This window comes from Agelaius tricolor, unplaced genomic scaffold (genome assembly GCF_023055355.1).
Source record: "Agelaius tricolor isolate 1412-34295 unplaced genomic scaffold, bAgeTri1.0.p SCAF_15, whole genome shotgun sequence".
Taxonomy (NCBI): domain Eukaryota; kingdom Metazoa; phylum Chordata; class Aves; order Passeriformes; family Icteridae; genus Agelaius; species Agelaius tricolor.
In genome coordinates this window covers 2,810,702-2,833,372 of record NW_027269275.1, presented here as the reverse complement: position 1 = coordinate 2,833,372, position 22,671 = coordinate 2,810,702, and the positions used below count along the sequence as shown (strand labels likewise).

The following is a 22,671-nucleotide window of genomic DNA, read 5'->3' as shown; positions in this document are numbered from 1 at the left end:
AAAATCACAACCCAGAGTGTCAAGTTCCTACTGGAAGAATCTAAAAGAATTTATGGTGCTCCTTGAGGAAAAGCTGCTGAGGTTTGGTAGGATGCTACTTAATTCTGAAATTACCTGAAGAGTTAGAAAGAAATACACTTCCAACTGTAACTATTATTTTTTATTAGATAAATCAGATGTTTTTACATTCCCTAAATAGAGGGAAGTAACACTGCAGAGCCTTTTGCCCTGTGCTCAGACAGTGCCAGGCAGGAAGCCAGACCATGAATGAGCAGTCAATGAGGAGCTGCTGCTGCTGCTGGTGCCCAGGGGGACACTGGAGGTGCACCTGCACCCAGACTGAGCTGGCTCTGTGCACACAGCCCAGGGAAAGGGAAAAGGGAAAAGGAGGATTCCAGGAGGGACAGCCTGGGAGGAGGGTCCCAAGGTGTGTTCTGCCTGACCAGGTAACACAGGTAACACTCTGATTTCAGAGTGCAATGAGTCACTTGCACTTAGGCTGTCAGAGCCCACTGCAATGGCTCATCACAGTGCAGAACAACTCTGTGTCCTATAAATTCACTCCTTAGACAACATCTCTACTTTCCTTCTCCCCAGAGCTGTGGGCACATGAATAGGGACGCAAAGCTTGGGAGAGCTGTACCTCCACACAGACCTGAGCTGGCTCTGTGCACACAGCCCAGGGAAAGGGAAAAGGGAAAAGGAGGATTCCAGGAGGGACAGCCTGGGAGGAGGGTCCCAAGGTGTGTTCTGCCTGACCAGGTAACACAGGTAAAACTCTGATTTCAGAGTGCAATGAGTCACTTCCACTTAGGCTGTCAGAGCACATTGGAATGGCTCATCACAGTGCAGAACAACTCTGTGTGCTGTAAATTCACTCCTTAGACAACATCTCTACTTTCCTTCTCCCCAGAGCTCTGGGCACATGAATAGGGAGGCAAAGCTTGGGAGAGCTGTACCTCCACACAGACTGAGCTGGCTCTGTGCACACAGCCCAGGGAAAGGGAAAAGGAGGATTCCAGGAGGGACAGCCTGGGAGGGGGGGTCCCAAGGTGTGTTCTGCCTGCCCAGGTAACACAGGTAACACAGGTAACACTCTGATTTCAGAGTGCAACAAGTCACTTCCACTTAGGCTGTCAGAGCACATTGGAATGGCTCATCACAGTGTAGAACAACTCTGTGTCCTATAAATTCACTCCTTAGACAACATCTCTACTTTCCTTCTCCCCAGAGCTCTGGGCACATGAATAGGGAGGCAAAGCTTGGGAGAGAATCCACTGTACCTGCTGTGCACAAACAAGCCTCTCTGTACTTCAAGTGAATTGCTTTTTCAAATGCAGCCTTGTGTATTCCTTGAATATGGAGAAAACAAGCAAAGGAACCAAAGATTATTTGTCACTGCCAAGGCAGGACTGCACCAATTTTAGAGATTGCATTGCATATTCACAGCTTTATCAAATGAAGTCAAACTGTCAGAGGTTAGTATGCAAATCCTTGGGAGCAAAACTTGCATTTTGTACTGTAGAACCATCTACTGACCAACCCTGCAGGTACCAGCAGCACAGGCTCTGCACTACAGTTCACTTTTGACAAGTAAGTTCCAGACATTTTTCATGAGCATTCCTGTCAATAAACTTGGCCACTATCAACTAAAAAGAAGAAAATACCTCAATAACATTAGAACAAACATTAACACAAAAGCCAAGTTTTTCACAATACAGATTGTGACACCTCTTTACATCTTCCAATACATGGCTTCACTGTTATGCAAAACTCAATTTTCATAAGATCTTTAAGTTATAATTAAATTTGCAAAATCTGAAATGAAATTCAATTTTATTTCTAATCATTAATCTAGAAGACATAAACTCAACAAGCCATGCTAAGATGCCATCTGAGATGCCTCAAACAACCAAGGGCACTGTTTAACAAAGAAACTGAAGTGGGATCACAGACACTGGCAGAAGCACAAGCTAAAGGTCAAATCTGGGAGCTCACTTGCCCTGGGCTGGCATGGCCAGGTTTAGGTGCTGGGGGGCTCTGTGAGAAGCTGCCAGGAGCTTCCCCTGTGTCCAGCAGAGCCAATTCCAGAGGCTCCAGGACTGACCCACCCCTGGCCAAGGCTGGGCCCCTCAGTGACAGCAGCAGCACCTCTGGGGACACTTGGGAAGGGGGAGGAAATCCCCTGGAACTGCAGCTGGCTGAGAGCAGGGAGGATGTGTGAGAGGAGCAGCTCTGCAGAGCCCAGGGCAGGGCAGGAGGGGCAGGAGCTGCTCCAGGGGCTGGAGCTGAGGCTCCCCTGAGCCCGGGGTGCAGCCCAGGGAGAGGCAACTGAGCCCCCCCTGCAGCCCTGGGGAACAGCAGGGACCAGAGATCATCCCCTGCAGCCCTGGGGAACAGCAGGGACCAGAGATCATCCCCTGCAGCCCTGGGGAACAGCAGGGACCAGAGATCATCCCCTGCAGCCCTGGGGAACAGCAGGGACCAGAGATCATCCCCTGCAGCCCTGGGGAACAGCAGGGACCAGAGATCATCCCCTGCAGCCCCTGCAGCCCTGGGGAGCAGCATGGATCACAGATCCCCCTGCAGGCCCCACACAGGAGCAGAGGGTGCCTGGAGGAGGCTCTGACCCCAGGAACCCCACACTGGAGCAGCTCCTGGCAGCATCTGTGGAGAGAGGAGCCCAAACTGGAACAGCTTTGCTGGCAGGAGCTGTGAGCCCACAGGAGAGCTGGGCTGGAGCAGCTCCTGAAGGACTGACTGCACCCATGGGAAGGACCAGGCTGGAGCAGCTCCTGAAGGACTGACTGCACCCATGGGAAGGACCAGGCTGGAGCAGCTCCTGAAGGATGCAGCCCATGGGAAGGACCAGGCTGGAGCAGCTCCTGAAGGATGCAGCCCATGGGAAGCTCTCAGGCTGCAGAAGCTCAAGGAGCTCACTGGCCCCTGTGGGAGGGACCCCACACTGGAGCACAGGAAGATGTGAGGGGCCCTTGCCCTGAGGAGGAAGGAGCAGCAGAGACAACCTGGGATGAGCTGAGCACAGCCCCCATTCCCCATCCCCCTGCACCACTCAGGGCAGAGGTGGAGAAAGCTGGGAGTAAAGTTAAACCCAGGAAGAAAGGAGGGGTGAGGAGAAGGTGTTTAAAGATTGAGTTTTTATTTCTCATTATCCAGCTCTGATTTGATTGGTAATGAATTAATTCCCCCAGTCCAGCCTGTTTTGCTGTGTCAGTAACTGGTGAGGGATCTCTATCCTGACTCCCAAGACTTTCCTTACATTTTCACTCCTTGTCCAGCTGAGGAGGGCAGGGATGGAAAGCCTCTGGTGGGCACCAGGTGTCCAGCCAGGGTCAATCACCACACAATTTTTCATAACTAACTCATACAATCTCTCCTCCAGGTATGGCTGTAGCCTGAACTATTATTTATCCACTAACTGCTCCCCATCAGCAAACTCTGCTTCCTGAGACTGAAACTTCTGAAGAGTTCATGAGAAGCTCCCCAAGCTGACTGACTGCCTCTCAGCTAGGAAGACTCAGCTCAGAGTCAGGAAAGACAAAAATGAAAGTCTGGTTCCAGTTCACATGAACAGCCACTTCAATGCAGAGAAATTTTTTTCATCAGATTTGATTTTTTTTCAGCCTAGTAAAAATACAGCAAAACTGACCCAAAGAATTATCCCTTTAAAAGCCTAATATTTGCACAATTACAGAAAATTACTGGAAACAGCATCTCTAACAGCAGAAGCAGAACCTTCACTGCCACCACAGTGTCACTGAGTGGAGCATCAGAACCCAAAGCAGGAGATGCTGCTCTGCTCCCCATGTGCACAATGTCCCTTGGGATAACAGGGCAGGAAAACACTGGCAGCAATTACACAGGACAGGCAGAGGAGTTTGGGGCCACAAGAGAAAACCCTCAGAAACCTGAAGTCCAGAACCCCTACTGCTGAAGCAAATACTCATCAAAGCACTTTCTGTGCTCAGGTGAAGTGGCTGCTCCTCCCACAATCACTAGGGTCCATCCAAAATATCTGCTGAATAAAAACCAGCAGATTTTTGTCACTTCACTTGGATTCTACTCCTGCCTCTAGTTCTTAGTGCTGCCTGCAAATACAGATAATGCATTGTAATCAATACTCTTCTGTATTAAATCAATGTTTTTAGGAGTGCCCCACTTGAAACGTGGAGTTTGTGACCAGGAGTGGCCATGGCTGTAACTGAACACAATAAATTAACCAGCATTTCTCATTCCATATTTAAAATAGAGACAATTAGGCTCAATTTCCTACCTACAAAAGGAGGCTGGTAATCCCCTTAACTGCATTGTTGAGAAAGTTGTTACAGGGATAAGCTTCACAAAAAAACCTGCTTGGTTATTAATTCCCACTGCAGAGGGGGGCAACAAGTAAGCCTGAAGCAACCCACTGCACAGAGGAAAAATGTTATAAAAATCTTCATTAATTAGGACTGTCCAGCCTACTGTAAAAATTAAAAATAACAGTAGTTTGTGGTCATGCATAGGTACATGGCAGCCACTGTGACAGTGCTCAGGAACCTCCTTTAGAGCACTTGCTGATCTCTGCATGTTTCAATTTACAGCCTCACTAACATTTGAGTGTTTTCTAAGCTTTAGAGCTGGGTCAACGCTACAAAAATGTAAACAGTAGCATTTATAAGTACTGAAAACCTATTGTCTGTTTAATACAGAAAAGAATCACTCATTGTGAAGGAAAAGAAAGAAATAGTTTTGTGGTTAAAGCACAGTAAGGACCACACATTTCTTACTCTCTCTGACCTGCCCTAGTACCATAAATGTGTTCTCCAGAACACTGCAAAGAAGCCCAAAAACCATCAATACAAAAGAAATAGTATGCATTAGTTTATCTGATGGCAATGGCAGTGCACCTTAGCAGCTACAAAGATTTATCTGTCTGCTGAAATTTTCTGCAAAGAGTAAAAACAAGCATTTGTTGGAAAAGCAGAAAGAAAACAAAGAAAAACAAGAGTCAATAATAATAAATAAGTGAGGAAAAAAATACCAAAGCTGCCATCAAAATATAAACAGTGCTGAAAACCCAATTATGAGTGTATGACCAGACCAATCTCAGATTTGCAAGGCTCTGATTTAGCAAGGACAGCAGCTTGGGATCCATCAGGCAGGCTCAGAGTGCCCTCAGCACCAAGGGAAGCACAGCCTGAGCTCCACAGCAAAACCAGGCACAGCCAGAGCAGGGCATGCACTGCCTGGCACACCCACAAAAAACGTTATTTTCTCTCATTTTAAAAACAAATGGCAAAGTGAAACTTAACAAAAAGTGAGTATCAAAACACAGAAAACACAACAGTAAAATTCATTATATAAAATTCCAATTCAAAGAGTAGAAGTTATGCCTAAAGCAAGAAAAAAGAAAGCCAGAAAAAACTGCCATTTTCTTAAAAAAATATATATCAGGCTGTTTAGACAATGAAAACAAAACAGTAAACCATCAAACTTCACACATAACTGCCTTTTCTGATCACTAAAGATATACAAAAAAACTTAATAATGGAAAACACGTTTTGAATCAAATTTGAAACAAAACCATATGTAAACTCTGAAGCCAAATCCATTGTCAGCAGCAGTCCCATGAAAACTCCAATATACACTCTTTCACCTGCTCTGAAGTTCCAGTAACAGATATTCCAAAATAAAATACTGTGGGCCAGGAAAACATTGGTCTTTCCTGTATGATATTCACTTTATATTATTAGTTTATAGCAGCACTTTAATTTTGTCACGAACATAAATGAATTCCAACTAAAATTAATTTGAAATAAGCAACTTTTTTTGCTATTTGGTTATGAATGTAAGCTCACCTGGGTATAAAGATATTGAAAGCCAGTAAAAAAAACACATCAAAGGCATGAAAAGCCATGAAGTGTACAAATGAAAAATGCAGATAAACAAAAGAAACACAGCAAAGGAAAACTAGATGGCAGCACCTCCCTATTTTTCACAATTTCACAAGTCTAAAATTCAAAACAAGATATGGAAGCAAAAATTTAATGTGATCTAATAACCAGTTTTAAAAGACTTCTGAATTTATTTATTATCTCTGAAGAATATAGTAGAGCAAGGAAACCCACATTGTTTGAGCTGCTCATAGTGCAAGAATCCAGAGCAGAATTCTTCTAAGATCAATTTAAGTTCCAACCAATTATGACTTGTTTCCTAAAAATCCTGTACCTTAGCTAATATTCTAAAGCTGATACAATTTTGGCAACATTAAAAAATTATTAATATTCAACTTGAATTAATGTCAATGAAAAAGTAAACGGAAACTAAAATAACAAAGAAAAAATAGTTAAATTAAAATTATGCACAGCTAAGTCAAAAGCATCCAAATCATGTTTTTCAAAAGATGCACATTATCACTTTCACAATACAACAAACTTGCACTTTTTAATGCATCCACAGATTATTATAATACTCAGGGAAGACCAACTATTTCCATGTAAACCCTGAGATACCAATTAAATAAAACCAGACAAGCCTCTTGTAACTGCACTGATATGAAAAATACTTTTAATATACCTGAGCATTTGGCAATTTTTCTCTAAACAAAAAAAAAAAAAAAAAAAACCCCAAAACAAAACACTGGAGAAAAACTGCAGCTAAGAGTAGTTAATACCACAGAATTGTAGATTCATTTAGGTTGGAAAAGGTCTCAAAGGTCAGTGAGTCCAACCATTAACATTCCCATTAAAATCCTATGCAATCTTATAGTTTAAACTAAATTAAAACTGTTATTGGTACAATTGCACATACTCATGTTTTTCTTGAATATTTTAAAGAAACCAGGAACACAGTAAATGGAAAAGATCATTAAAATATTGAACACATCTCTCAGTCACTGCTGCCTGCAGTGCTGTTACTGCCAGGCTCTGATTCCCTGGATGTGTTTCAGTGCTCCTCTGGGCTGAGTGTGCTGCAGACACCATCCGTCCATCCGTCCATTATCCATCTGTCCATCCCTCATCCATCCATGCTCCATCCGTCCATTATCCATCCATCCATCCGTCCATCATCCATCCGTTATCCATCGGTCCGTCTGTCCGTCCATCCATCCGGCGTCCATCATCCATCCATCCATCCATCCATCCCTCCCCCATCCATCCATCCATCCATCCATCCATCCATCCTCCCTCATCCATCCATCCCTCCCTCATCCATCCCTCCCTCATCCATCCATCCATCCCTCCATCCTCCCTCATCCATCCATCCATCCATCCATCCTCCCTCATCCATCCATCCATCCATCCTCCCTCATCCATCCCTCCCTCATCCATCCATCCATCCATCCATCATCCATCCATCATCCATCCATCCATCCATCCATCCATCATCCATCCATCATCCATCCATCATCCATCCATCCTCCCTCATCCATCCATCCCTCCCTCATCCATCCATCCCTCCCTCATCCATCCATCCATCCCTCCCTCATCCATCCATCCATCCCTCCCTCATCCATCCATCCATCCCTCCCTCATCCATCCATCCCTCCCTCATCCATCCATCCATCCCTCATCCATCCATCCATCCATCCATCCATCCATCCATCCATCCATCCTCCATCCATCCTCCATCCATCCCTCATCCATCCCTCATCCATCCATCCATCCATCCATCCATACTCCCTCATCCATCCATCCGTCCATCCATCCATCCGTCCATCCTCCATCCATCCGTCCATCCTCCATCCATCCTGCCACCCTCCTGGGACACGTGTCCAACCCCAGCAGCTCCCAGCTCAGCCTCACGCTGACCCAGCTGAGACTCTCCCTTCAAGGCCTGTGCTTATCCCCACCTGCCAGTTTTCCAGAATCCCACTGAGAATGGAAACAATCAGATTTTATTCATGCTTTACACAGCAGCACTTAGGAGGAGCATAACTAAATGTCTAATCAAAGATTACCCCACCTAAGAACAACCCAAGTCTTCCTTTCAAAATGGATTTGCCTCTCTTCTCCCAAGAATCTAACACAAAAGTGTACCCAAGCTCTAGATCTGCTTCTACTCCCGAAAGCTGCAAAACACAACACAAAGATGCTATAAACAGCAGAAGTCAAACAACTTAAATAGCAAATCCAAGCAATAAAAGAATAAGAAACATCAGATTTAAGTGTGCTGTGCAACTCCATCATGTGCCTTGAGTGCCCAGCTGGAGCATTCATCATGGCAGGACTGAACCCACAGGACACAGCAGGGTGGGATCAACAGCAGTTATGGATCTCAGTCTTCCTGAACTCTGGTCTTTGGCACTTCAATCCAAACTCCCCTTCTTTTAAACTTGGGAAGGAAGAGGGGTGGCTCTATAAATTCCCCACAGGGTAAGTACTGCTGTATACAGAGATTTCCCTTCTGAACCTTCACCACCAGAACAGGCAAGGACACAGCCACTGCCTTTAAGGAAAGCCTTTACTCCAGCCTCACACCAATTCCTCAGGACACACATGACACCTTCCTGGTGTCAGCAGCTCCCATTGCTCCCAGAGAAAGGTGGCTCCTTCCTCACACCCTGGATACCAGCCCAGCTGCTGAAGTTACAGGAATTTTCAGGGCAAATCTGGTTCATTTTCCTCCAAAATACCTGTGAGCAAATGACAGCCCTGGGTATGGAAAGAAAAATCCTACTGTAGTACCCAGGCTGCAGAAGGGGTTTAGAATCTGAACAGCTCTGTATGTATTGGTCAAGTTGACCTTATTTCAGAACATTTAAAATATTGCCTTATTTTCCCCTCCTTTTTTGAGAGTGGAAAAATTACACAGTTGTCAAGGGGAAAGAACCAAAGAGCTTTCAAATTTAGATGAACACTTGGGAGCTTTTCAGACACTCCTTCTTCTGGTTTTAAAAAGAGTAATTCCAAATCCATTTTATGTTCTCCAGTTAGCACTCAACACTTCTTAATGAGTTGCCAAAAGTAACAGCCAGCTTTTACAATTTCTTTGGCATTTAATATCCTGTATTTTACATCTAGTATAGCTCACAACAGACTTTCTCACCATAATAATTATTTAAAGTGTATAAGCAAATGAACACTGAAAACAATCACTTAGCTGAGTAACTTGTGACACCTGACACAGGCTAAAAATTAGGACAATCTGCAGACCAGTAACCCTAATACCCATCAAGTATGAAGGTCATGTCTTTTTCTGATACATTCTTCCTAAGATATTATTTCCTAGAATCCTTAAGGCAGACTGCAAGTTTCCTGTGCTGACTTTCCACATAGGTAAAAGAAGGGTAAAATGCAAACTCAGTGACTAAAATACAATGCTAAGCTCTACAAATTTAAGCATTCTGCATTTTAATCCAAATAAAACTATCTTAAAATAACTGAATAAAGATACAGTAATTATGTTGAGCTCTATACAGTAAAATACCAGAAAATAATATCAGAAAGAAAGGTTAAAACTTCATAGCCTGGCATGTTCATCCATCTCATAGAACACTCTGCAGGATTCAGGCAATTAATGTTTAAATTCTGTCTGTCTTGAGCTAATGGCACCAGAATTTTCCTGTGTTTCAGTCACAGTGGACACCACTGACTCTTGAACACTGATGCTCTATACACATAAAAACCTAGCACATTATTTTTGATTAACTTTAAACTTCTTCTGGAAATTTTAATTCACTGAATTCAGCTTTCTGACAACCAGAAAGAAATCCTCAAAAAAATCAGCTTAATTAAAAACTCCCTGAAAAAAATATTTTTCAGTACACACAATTTCCTTTATTTTAGAACTCGATCCCTGAATCAACTAATTATAATGACTACTCAAACAAATACCTGACATTTCTAAAACCTTAGCATAATATTTATCACTGAACATTTCATCTGGAAAAACAGTGAACAGTCTCTGGTTTTAAACCATCCACCTAATCAAATAAAAGTCTCATGTCTAGTTCCAATTAGATATACCTTTAGAATTTATATCTTTACAATCTTGTTTTAAGAGGCTGTCAATCACAACTTTTAAAGAACACTCTAAGGTCAAACATATATAAAACACAAGACTGAAGATCAAATGCAGAGTCAAGGAAATTCAATGTAAATTTCCCAAGGGTAATATTAATTATTTCTTAGCCCTGTTAATTACAACAAATACAGAAATGATGCAGTACAGTTTGGGCAGCTACCACTAAGATTTTCAAAGGAGCTGAATCTTGACAAGCTACAATATCAATTTCCTAATCCCCCTACACTAAAATAATCCAACTTTTGCCTCTTCAAGATATTGATCATTGCTAAGGCCTTGCTGGCTTCCTGTGTCCTGAGCAGTGCAAAGAACACCTACAGTGCAGTGGGTGTTCATCCATCTGGGCAGAACCCTGCCCAAAACAAACACAACTTTCTAATACCTGAACAGATCCCAGCTGACTCCACAAACACCTCAACATGCACTGTCCTCACAGGTTTATTTTTACAGAAATTCATCAAGTAGGATTACACCACTTCTGCAACATTAACTGCTTCATACAAGTAGAGAATAGCTGCCTGAGATCAACATGATCTCCACTTGCTGTGCAATGTACACATCTTGAGGCTGACTTTGGGACCCAAACCCCAGAGTGAGCCCAGAGCCAAGCAGGGATCTACATTTCTGCACACTTCCTTCTATGTGCAGTAAAGATCATTCCTCAGAAATCTCCAAACTACAAACAATTTGTTAATATTGATCTACATTTCTGCACACTTCCTTCTATGTGCAGTAAAGATCATTCCTCAGAAATCTCCAAACTACAAACAATTTGTTAATATGGATCTACATTTCTGCACACTTCCTTCTATGTGCAGTAAAGATCATTCCTCAGAAATCTCCAAACTACAAACAATTTGTTAATATGGATCTACATTTCTGCACACTTCCTTCTATGTGCAGTAAAGATCATTCCTCAGAAATCTCCAAACTACAAACAATTTGTTAATATGGATCTACATTTCTGCACACTTCCTTCTATGTGCAGTAAAGATCATTCCTCAGAAATCTCCAAACTACAAACAATTTGTTAATATGGATCTACATTTCTGCACACTTCCTTCTATGTGCAGTAAAGATCATTCCTCAGAAATCTCCAAACTACAAACAATTTGTTAATATCTGTTATGAATGCTTCCATGTTGAATTTTAATTCACTATTAATTAATACTGGCCAGATAAAAACTAACAGTACACAAGAAAAAAAGCTAAAACTAACAGACTTAGATCCCATTCTTGGTACAATCCCACCACACACCTGTTCTGCATTTACTCTATGCACTTGTCTCTGGAGCCATTGCTACAACATCTGCTTGTAGGAATTACCAAAGAAGAGACTGCACTTCTTTGTTGGGAAAGTAAGAAAGTAAAAAACTGTTCAAAGAAAGTCCCAACAACCAAAGGCAGATGTACAAATTCAGGAATTGGCTGCAATTTTGTTGTCATCAACCTAGTAAAAAAAAATAAATCTGTCAACAAACACAGGCTTATCTCTGTGTTTATTTTTCCTGGAATACATTTCTCTTTGAAGGTTTCTACAAGTCTTATTTTTCCAGATACCACAAATTTTAACATTACATGGCTGCCTTTTCTGCAAAGAGTTCTTTCACAAATTGCATCCAATACTGCACTTGCCTCTCTGTTGAGAGCATAAAGTTTTTCCAAGTGTTTCAGGCTTTCATTTATGTCTTCATAGGAACACTCACTTCTAAAACTTACATTCTAGTTGGCTACTCTGTGGTTTACAGATTGCCTCGTGTTTCTATTTTCAATTCTCCAAATTTATTCCAGCTTACTTCTTGTCTGAAGTGTTTATTATTGTTTTCAGTTTTGAATTAAACTTAAAAATCTTTTAGACTATAAATACAGTTACAGTGTGATACAAAAAGCATATAAAGGGAAAGTAATGAAATGATAAATATTGGGAAATACCTGCTGAACTTATTTCAAGCAACTTCTACAACAACTAAAAAGTTGTAAAGGCACCTTTTTCATCTTCCCACACAGAATTACTTAACTCTTCTGCAAACACAGACCTTAGGCAAAACTACCTTAAACTCTACCTCTTATTGCTATGGCACAGCAGCCCTGCACTAAGATCCAAAGATGTTTGCCTCCACATTTTAGTAAAATAGCTCAGTTCTAACCCTAAATGGCCCCAGGGTAAATTGCCTCCCTAGAAACTTTTAAACCAATGCAGCCTTCAAAGAAATTTTTAAAAAAAGGCAGAAAAGCCCACACCAAAAAAAAAAAGCCAAAACCAAACCAAAAAACACAAGACCACCCCACATCAACCCTAGAAAATAAATTAGCTCCAAGTTCAAATCAACACATTCCACCAATGAGTTTGAGATAGGAAAGCAATCTATCCTATCAATCCCTACAAAAAGGGAAATGTACTCAAAACACAGGAAAAACTTTCAGTGTAGATCAGGCCCAGAAGCAAATTAGAAGAATCAAATATTTCTTTTGAATAAAGTATATTTAAAAAGTTATTTTAAATTGCAAATCCTTGGATAGAATGTGATTGGCTTTCTCTTTTCTAACATCCAGTGAAATTAGCTATCCTGGGATTCAGCATGCTGGGATATCACAGTGCCTCTGATTCAGAGCAGCAAGGGACATTTATTAAACCATGATACACAGTCCAGACTAAGACTGAGCTCTGCAGCCTCCAATCATCTCTCAGTCTGAACAGAGCCTTAGGAGACTCTCTAAAGCAGATTTTTTCCTTAAATTAAAACAAAAATCCTAGGCCTCATAAAATAAACTACATTTGAATAAGTATTTCCTGTTTTCACAACAAAAAGGGGAGGAAAGCACAATTGCAGCAACATATGAGGTAATAATGTATAAGACATAATGCACCAAAGGTAAATCAAGGCAGACATACCTGAGCTGTTGACAGGCGAAAAACAGGGCCAGTAGTGGGCACAGAAAGCCTGGGTGACACGTTGGCAGGACCCTGTCCCTGTGTCTGCACCTGGGCCTGCATCTGAGCCTGTGCCAGGGCCTGCTGGGGCACCATGACGAGCTGCCCGGCGTCCGTGCGCACCAGGACCATCCCTGGGGGAAAGGAACAGTCACTGCACAGCAGAGAGAGCAGGGGAGCACAGACACAGCCCTCTGAGCACAGAGTGCACAGCAAAGGGCACGTAGGGCACTGCACAGCACACCCTGCACTGCATCTCTTTGGGATTCTCGTGTCACACCAGATTGTATTTCAAAGAAGAAAGAAAGGGAGCCCCCACTAGCAGACCCAATTCAGTTTGGAATTGAAACAACTGCAGTTTGTGGAAAGCAGGGATGAAAAAAGCAGCCACTGGAGTGTTTGGGGGACAGGGATTTCTAGCAGTCTAGTCAGGGTCAGGAGAACAAAATTAGAAATAAATACTCTTTAAAAGTAAACTTGAAGGACAAGGCAGCTGCTGGGAACACAACTGAGTACATGCAGACCAGGGACCAAGACTTTCTACAAGTCTTATTCTTCCAGATACCACAAATAATGTTAAAATTTGTAGAAAGTCTGGAAAAGACTTGTAGAAAGACCCGAGAGCTTTACTAAACAACAGCCTAGGGGACATGCAAATATTGCCCAGACACATTTCTGAGTATACAACATCTGAGATTTACTTAACACTGAGCATTAGCAGATTAATCCCTTTGGTACCTACCCAGCATCACCACTTTGGGAGGCACTCACTACCTGTGGCTTAGACACCAACAGCAAACACTGCTAGGCCCAGAGAGCCAACACAACTCCTCAGCACACAACACACAGGGCAGAAAACTTAGAAAATTGCCAAGTGTTTTCTAACACTTTCTGGAAGTAAAGGATAATTTTTTTCAGATTCTTTTCTTGTAAAACACCTCACAAATAGAGGCCTGCTACACAACAGAGCCATTGCCATCAAGCTGTGCCCAAAGTTTTGGAGGCAGCAGGTCAGAAAAAGGGAGACAATGGCTAAGGTGGTCCACACATGCTGGAGTTTCACACATTCAAGGTCACTGCAAAGCATGCAATGCTCTTCTCATAGTTCTCTCAGAACTAAGAAGCAGTTCTCCAGACAGACTATTCAAAAGAACTTCCAAGTTAGTTCCAGAATACATTTTAATAATTTAACCTACATAGGATACAACAGGTCAAATAAACAGAAAATCATCTTGTCTGTAACTACTAAAGAATCAAAAACTAAAAACATATGAAGCCACTTCCAGTCTGCTGGTAACAGGGTCAGTAGACACTGTTCCTACAACCTACCTCTATGTGCAAATTCCTTCAGATACTTTTTTAACTTTTCAAAGGAAAATGAAGAAGGTAAAATCTTATATCCAATTCTAAAGGTAACAGCTTACATCCAATTTAATTGTTAACTTCCCAGTTACAACACCTTGCTAAAGGGACACAGTTTGTACAATACCCTGAGGATAAAGAAATTCAAACACTCTTATAACAGATTTCAGAACCCTACAGCAAGAAAATCTTTCAGTCTGACATGGAAAAACCAAATCCCAATTGTGGGATGAGCACATGAGAGAACTGCAGCACACATAACAGCCCTCACTCACAGAGTTGGGTGCTGCCAGCCAACCTTTCCTGCTACAAACACAAACAGAAGGCAAATTTCTGCCACTATAAACTAAAGACTCATGGAAATCAAGTTTAATGTAACAGGCATACAGAGCCACAGCAAGGACCACATCCAAAAGCCATAATAATAACTCTCTTTCAAAGCCAAGAGTAATTTAAATAGAAAGTTGAAAGAAACTCATTAAAAACTCATCTAAAAGGTAACTTTTAAGGTCCATTAGCCATTTAAGCACCAAGCTTCACAGTTTATAGTTGCAGAAAATCCTGCAAGCAGCTGATGTATTTGGTATATGCCATTCCTAAACCATCTGGACACCTGAATATGCCAACTGGCCAAACGGGTTATCACTTCTGTGATCATGACTGTGAACCTTAGAGAAAAATCCTCATAGGATAATGCCTACCACACATTAAAAAATACATGTTCTATTTGCATTACACAGATTCACAGGTGTGTTCTTAATTTACCATCCCATTTTCTAAACCTAATTCTGAATAGAGAAAAACTGAGTGGAAATGACAAATGAATTGAAACACGTGCCACACAGTCTCAATCAAATTTGCAGACAGAATTACTACTATAAATGAATAAATGCTCATGTGTTAACATTATATTTTAATTCAGTTTGGAGGACTACAAATTCCTGTTACTGAGCAGCTGGTGCAAGTTAGAAGCCAGTTAAATGATGAGATTAATTTTACCTTCCTGTCAGTCACATAAAGATGAAATGCAAACTTAGGAGCATTATCTGTTAAAATAACCTGTTCTCAAAAACTGATTCTAAGTTTCTGTTTTATATAGAAGTTTGCTATATGGGAGTTTCAGATTAATGATAAATGATCCACAAGTTAAAAACTCAAAAATAACATTGTATTTTTGAATAATTTTCTTTTAGAACATACTATCTTCATGTTTATGCAAATTTAATGGTTTTCCAACTATCTTGTAATAAAACAAATTGGAATTCAAACTTTCTAGTGTATTATTTCCTTAACATTTCTTAAATCCTGCATCAGACTGTTTCCAAGGCTAAGTTTTCCCTCTTCTGTTTGAAAGTAACAGATCAAAGTATTGACACAATGAACTTCAGAAACTGTGTGCAAAGTTACAATGCACAGTTATCATTGCATGGAGCAATCTTCAACAGATTAACAAAGGGAGGCAAAGGCTAAGGGCACACAGCCTGGACAGCAGCTTATCTGTTTCAAGTTAGTTGGGTCTTCACAAAACCACCAAGATTTGTAAGTTTGGAGCAGCAGATTCTGGAGGATTTTTCATAAACTAGGGCCAAATACACAACTACTGAAAGTCCATTCAGAGGCAAACAACTACATCATAACATTGCTGCTCTACTTAGCTAATAAATATCAAATATTTCAAGAAATAAGTTGGAAGAACTCAGTTATTTCAGACTACATCAATAGGTCCACGTCTTATTATGCTATTTATATTAACAGGAAAAAAAAAGAACCAGCTTAAATGCTAAATCAGCTCCTAAATCAAGAAGACATGAAGATACCCAAGTTTTTGCAATATGAAAATCTAAGTAGGGGACCACAGTACCCTTCACATGAAACAATATATAGGTTAAGAGTAGGAATCGTGAGGATGAAGGGATGCTGGCTTGGTTAGCTAGTAACCTTGCTAAACTTAAATTTTTAGTAATTCAAGTTATAAAACTTAGAGGAGTACAAAGAGGACATGATTGCTTCAGAGTTGGAAATAAAATCTGGTGATGTGAAGACTACCCTCACACAACAATGACATTATCACAGTTAGTGAAATTATAAATTTTAGATTACACACATTTAACACCTGGTCCAGAGCAGAAACCGTTCTTTCTATCAGAAAAACTTTTCAGGACTATCAAGTGTAAAGCAGAAGTCGTTTAAAACACGTATAAAGTTATCCTTAGCATCCTCTCCAGCTTTTTATCCGCTCTCCAACCACACCATCACAGGGTAACTCACCGTGACCGCCGCTCTCCCCAGGACAAAACCAGTAACTCACCCGACAGCAGCTGCAATTACCCTGCATTAGCCGTACCAGTTACACCCTAATTAGCGGCAGCCGCTTCATCAGACGGTGCCCTCAGACAGGTGCCTCTTCTTGGGTTTCCAGCACGCCGAGCAGCGGGGCCATGACAGCTTTGGGGGAAAGGAGAGCCCTCGGCCAGGAGCAGAAGGTGAGAGCGAGCGGCGGGGAGCGCAGCGCGGCACTTACCGGGCGGGATGGTGAAGCCGGGCGGCAGCTGGATGGTGGTCTGCGGCGGGGGCCGCACGATCAGCTGCGGGGCCATGATCCGGGGGGCAGCGCCCAGCGCGGGCCGCGGCGACACGGCCTGGGGGGCGGCGGGCAGGGCAGCGCCCGCCTTGGCGGTGACCGCGGGCTTGGGCGCGGCGGGGGCCGCTGGGGCCGGCGGGGCCGAGCCCGGGGCCGGCGGTGCGGGCGCGGGGCTGGCGGAGGCGCCGAGCGCGGTGACCGCGGGCAGCGCGCCGGGCGCGGGCTGGGGCTGCGCGGCGGCGGCCCCGCCGTGCCCGCTGACGGGCGGCACCGCGGCCGGCCGGGCCCCCGCGCCCTCCCCGTTGGGCGCCGCCTGGCCGGGGCGCGGCGCGGGGGCAGCGGCGGCGCCCTCGGCCGCTCCCGGCGCTCCGCCGCTACCCGCGGCCCCGGGCGCGCCGTCGGCGGCGGGCGGGCTGGGGCCGGGGCCGGGGCTCCCCGCGTCCCGCGCGGCGGCGGCGGCGGCTGCAGCGGCCACATGGTTGTTGACAGGCTGGGCAGGGGCGGCGGGCTGCGGCGGGGCGGGAGCGGCGGGGCTGCCGCCGCCGGGAGCCGCTCCATGTGATTGCTGCACACTACTACTGTTTACACTCGCTCCCCTCCCCGCCGCCGCTGCCGCCGCCGCCGGGGGAGACGGGGCCGGGAGAGGCCCCTGAGCGGGGGCTCGGCTCCCCGCGCTGCCGGGGCGCCCCGCCGCCTCCCCTGCCCCGGGCGCGGGAGGGGGCGCGGGGCGGCCGTGCTGCTGCCGGCCGGGGCTGCTGCCCCCCGCCAGGCTCCCCTGCTGCGGCTGCTGGGACGGGGCGGAGGTCCTGGGCGGGGGTGGCTCGGCGGGGCCGCGGCCGCCGGCCAGCTGCGATTCCAGGGATCCCACCAGGTCGCTGAGCGCCTTCTCGTCCACCTCCTCGGAGAAGAGCAGCATCTCCTCCAGTGGGTCCGACGCGCCCGCCGCCATCTTGCGCTGAGCTGGGAGCCGGCGGCGCTCTGCGCATGCGCGGGGCTCTGCCGCGCGCGGGGCACCATGGGAGGGGCCGCCGCCTCCGCCCCGCCCCGGGGCGGGACCGGGACAGCCCGGGCGGGAGCGCGCCCAGAACCGGCACCGCGACCGGGTCCGGGACAGCTCGGGCGGGAGCGCTCCTAGAGCTGGCACCGGGAGCGCTCCTAGAGCTGGCACCGGGACCGCCGGCGGGAGCGCGCCCAGAACCGGGACCGCCCGAGCGTCCCAGCGGGTGCGGCCGCCCAGAGAGAGGGCGGCGATGCCCCTGGGGAAGCCGCGGGTGCAGGGAGGTGCCGTAGGGACGGACGCGGGATGTGCAGCACCCTCCCCGGGCCCGGTGTCCCTTCCCGTCCCGCCGGGAGAAGCGAGCGAACCGCCCCGGCTGGCCTAAAGCGGGGAGAGCTGTCCCAAAGCCGGGATGTGCAGCGGGCAGAGCTGTCCCAAAGCGGGCAGAGCTGTCCCAAAGCCGAAGGCACGCATAGCTCATGGTGTCACTGCTCCGCTCTGCAGTTACCGAGATCCACAGCTGCTGCCCCAGCCAGTCCGGAATGGCTGCAGTGATACAATTTCCTAACGGGGACGCTGTTTCAGAAGATTTGGAAAACAAAAATAAGGCGCTTGCATCGCCAGAGCAGCTGCCCTGGCATGCTGCTCCCTTGGCATCCTCGCGGAAATTCAAGGTAGTTAATTTTGCTGTTAACGCTTTTGTTATCGCACTCCTTTGTGCCCTTTTCCCACCAGCGCTTCCTCACACACTCTGAAATAACTTAAGAGAAAGACAGTGGTCCTAAATCACCGGGTGTCGCAGACATCTTTTATGAAAAATCCTTTTTTTTAGGATTTTTCCTCCTGAGAAGCTGAGAGGCCTCAGGAACAAAATGTAAGCAATGGTTATCTGCTGCTGTAGAATGCAACAGGTGCATCTGGGATTGGCCCATGTTGGTTGTTTGTAATTAATGGCCAATCACAGTCAGCTGGCTCGGACTCTCTGTCCGAGACAGAAGCTTTTGTTATCATTCCTTATTCTATTCTTAGCCAGCCTTCTGATGAAATCCTTTCTTCTATTCTTTTAGTATAGTTTTAATATAATATATATCATAAAATAATAAATCAGCCTTCTGAAACATGGAGTCAAATCTCGTCTCTTCCCTCATCCTCAGACCCCTGTGAACACCGTCACAATTGGGGTTTTAACTAATGACAGTGTCTTCGAGAGGACCCTGCAAATAAAAACATTTTCCCGTATGAATGACACACAAGAGGTGACCATGGATTTGTGACCCTGGCAGCAGCTTGGGTTCCTGATCTGTCTGTGCCAGCCTGCAAACTGGGATGTACTGGAGCTGCTGCTCTGCTCTGAAGTGGTGAATCATTCCTCATGTTGTCATCTCTTGGGGGTTTCCAAAAAACTGCAAAAGGTGCCTCAGTGGATAGGACATTGCACATGCCCTGCTGGGAAGGAGCGGGGCTGGCTCAGCTCCTCTCCAGTCCCGGCTCCATGTGCTCGGTCCTACCGTGTGTGACTCACTGGGCTCCCCCTGCTCCTGGCTGCTCTGTCTCCTCTCAAACGAGGTTACCTTTTTATTCAGGGTAGTTCTTCCTGATTGTCCTTTAGGAGCAAGTTCATGATGCATCAAAAGAAACCACCTTGAAAATGCATTAAATATAGGTTGTACCAGTTTAATTAGGATAAGTTTAAATGTCTCCTGAAATTAAACCAGTGCATATTTCTTCAAGAAAATAGCCAGTGAAAATACTGAAGGTCCAAAGGTGTGGCAGGGATATGAGCAGGAGATGGTGCAGGGCATGAATAGGAAAGTACAGCAGTGTTTATGAAAAGCAGCATTAAATGTACACAAGAGATCTATACATCAAAACCTTGCTTAGAAAATGAGCATTGCTTTAGTGGAGTGCTACAGCTAAATTAAATTTGGATTTTTAACAAATGCTTCTACCTGGAAGTTTAATTAAAACATGGTAGATATTACGATTCAATTTGCTATTGTGCAAATATAAAGAATAATTATTTGGGTTGGAAAAAATAGAAATCTATCCAATATTATTTTGAGTCACAGACGTTATTGATTTTATCAGAGAAAATTGCATGCAGTCCTCACTTAGTTGCTCCTAATCTTCATTTGCATGCAACCATCTCCAGAGTTTTCATAAGAGAATGGAAAACTAGACATATGATTCTGCAATTAGCCCTGATTATGAAACAAATTTTAGTGCCCATTTTTATAATACTGTGGCATTAAACTGGTTATTTCCATAAAAACCACCCTGGAAAAAACTCAATTGCTTTGTAACTTTAGAAGCTAAAAGTTATCTCCTGACTGGACAGAGAAAATGGCAAGTATTACAATTTGAATGTACATTTGTGCGTGGATAATCTGTAAAACATTAATTTGTATTTCTTCCCAGCCCTTTCCAATTGAGCCATTTTAGAGATATAAACACACAGGGTAAGGAAGTGTAATAGAATGTTTTATTAAAAAAAAACATGATATATACTGACTCACACTGGACTTCTTTCAAGTCAGGAGGTGAGGATATACTAAGAATGTTTATAAAATTGTTGCTGAAACTGCCTTTGGGCTTGAATTTTACATAGGGAAAAGTACTTCTAGTAAAGTACAGAATCTCTGTGAACTTTTGTATTCATTCTACTATAAAAATATTTTCCAAATATTTTCATGCATTTCATCACAAAAACAATTCCTGAATGTATTTGTTGCTCTTTCATTTTTCGGAGTTATATATGTGCAGAATACCAAAAAAAAAATTGTGTTCATCTCATCTGATCTTTTAAGATACAGTCTTTCCTGAATTATTTTCTGTTTGAGGCAGAGAATGGTCTTTAGAAAAGTGAACTTCCAACCATGGTTTCAAAATTGCCTGTAAAGAAAATCCACCTCAGAACTTGTTGAGCTGCTCTTCAGTTCCCAGCACTGCTCAGGCCTGTGCCCTGCTCACAGCCCAAGTTTGTCATTAATAACTCACAAACATTAAATATTAATAACTGCAAAGTCCCCCTGCCCTGTTCAGCTGCATGGAGTGAGAACAGGGCATGGGGACAAGTAATCCATTGTCTTCTACAAGTGCTTAGAAAGGAGCACTATTTTACTGCTTATGTGGTGTGGGTTTCTCTCAAATACACACTTTCAGTGCCTTCAAAGATACAATTTAACCATCTTAAGTTTAAATTTAATATCAAGATGTTACCTACCAATTCAGATAAGAAGTTATCTCAAAATCTTAAAATGAAGAACTCTTAATCTATGTTATTGAAATTCACTTTACACTATAAAAATATTCCTTTAGCTGCTCATTTTAAGTATGCCATAGAAATTATAAACTCCAAAAACTGGAGAGCATGAAGATGACTAGAGTACTAAGAGGTGTCCTAGGAATAGCATGGGAGTGGGTTACAAAAGACCTCTAAGATTCCCTCAGCACTGCCAAGGCCACCACTAACCCATGTCCCCAAGTGCCACACCCTCATGATTTTCCCTCCAGGGACTGGGAGTCTGCCCTGGGCAGCCTGAGAGCCCCTTTCAATGAAGAAATGTTTCCCAATGTCCAACCTGAACCTCCTTTGGCATCACTTGAGGCCGTTCCCTCTGCTCCTGTCCCTGTCCCTGGAGCACAGCCCGACCCCCCGGCTGTGCCCTCCTGGCAGGAGCTGTGCAGAGCCACAAGGGCCCCCTGAGCCTCCTTTGCTGCAGGCTCAGCCCCTGCCCAGCTCCCTCAGCTGGTCTTCATGAGATTTCTGCTCTAGGTCCTTCACCAAACCTGGATCCCTCCCTTGGAAGGCAGAATATGTCTAAATTTAGTTTAATGTACTTTGGTTGCAAATGAATTTCATTTTAAAAATGGCTTATTTTGGAGCTTGCAAAGTTAAATGTAAATACTTGTTTAATAACCTAGGCAGGACTTGATGGTGAGACTTAGGAATATTTGTCATCAAGAGGGTTGGAATTTAACCCTTAAGTGTTTCAAGGGGGTAGTTTTCTCTTCCTAGGCATTTGTGCACATTTTTTGTTTGTCTATTTTGGGTTTTGTTTTATTTTTGTTATTCATTCTGGCCAACTTCTCTCTTCCAGAAACTTACAGGTTGTTTCAGAAAAGGCTGTTAAGCCTGTTCAGCCTAAGGACAGCTGAGAGGGGCCCTCAGCCCTGGGTGTCCCCGTGTGCAGGGAGGGGCAGAGCAGGGCCCAGGCTCTGCTCCGGGCCCAGCCATGGCCCCAGAGCCACGGGCAGGGCCTGAGCCCAGCCCAGTCTGTCCCTGTCTGTCTGTCCCTGTGTCCCCCAGTCTGTCCCTGTGTCCCCCTGTCTGTCCCTGTGTGCAGAGGGCAGAGCAGGCCCAGGCTCTGCTCCGGGCCCAGCCATGGCCCCAGAGCCACGGGCAGGGCTGAGCCCAGGAGCTGCCCCTGCCCATGCCCAGAGCTCCTGCCCTGGGCAGTGCCCAGCCCTGAGCAGGTGGTGCACAGAGGCTGTGCAGGCTCCTGCCTGGGGGTACTGCAGAGCCACACGGACACACTGCTGTGCCCTGGGCTCTGGGATGGCCCTGCTGGAGCAGGGAGGTGCCACCAGAGCAGCCACTGCTGTCCCTTCCAACCTGACCCACCCTGGGATTCTGTGAAAAATAAACCCTGACAGTTTTCCATTTGATTTCTGTTCTGAAATGCTCATCTATTGTGTTCCAAGCTCAAAATGTGTTCCATTTCTATTTCCTCTTCCATCTACATGATCTTGGAACCCTAATTCTATAAA

General features: G+C 44.7%; 1 protein-coding gene across 1 annotated transcript in view; it reads right to left on the bottom strand.

Moving 5' to 3' along the window:
• LOC139596190 (transcription initiation factor TFIID subunit 4-like) overlaps nt 1-17,863 on the bottom strand; it is a 158,582-nt gene extending 140,719 nt beyond the window's left edge. Inside the window, exons 1-2 of the mRNA XM_071440229.1 lie at nt 16,845-17,863; nt 12,923-13,095 (exon numbers count right to left, since the gene is read on the bottom strand). Of these exons, the coding sequence (XP_071296330.1) occupies nt 12,923-13,095; nt 16,845-17,853 (1,182 nt within the window). The 5' untranslated portion in view covers nt 17,854-17,863. The remainder of the gene's footprint in view (nt 1-12,922; nt 13,096-16,844) is intronic.
• Between the last annotated feature and the right edge of the window lie 4,808 nt (nt 17,864-22,671).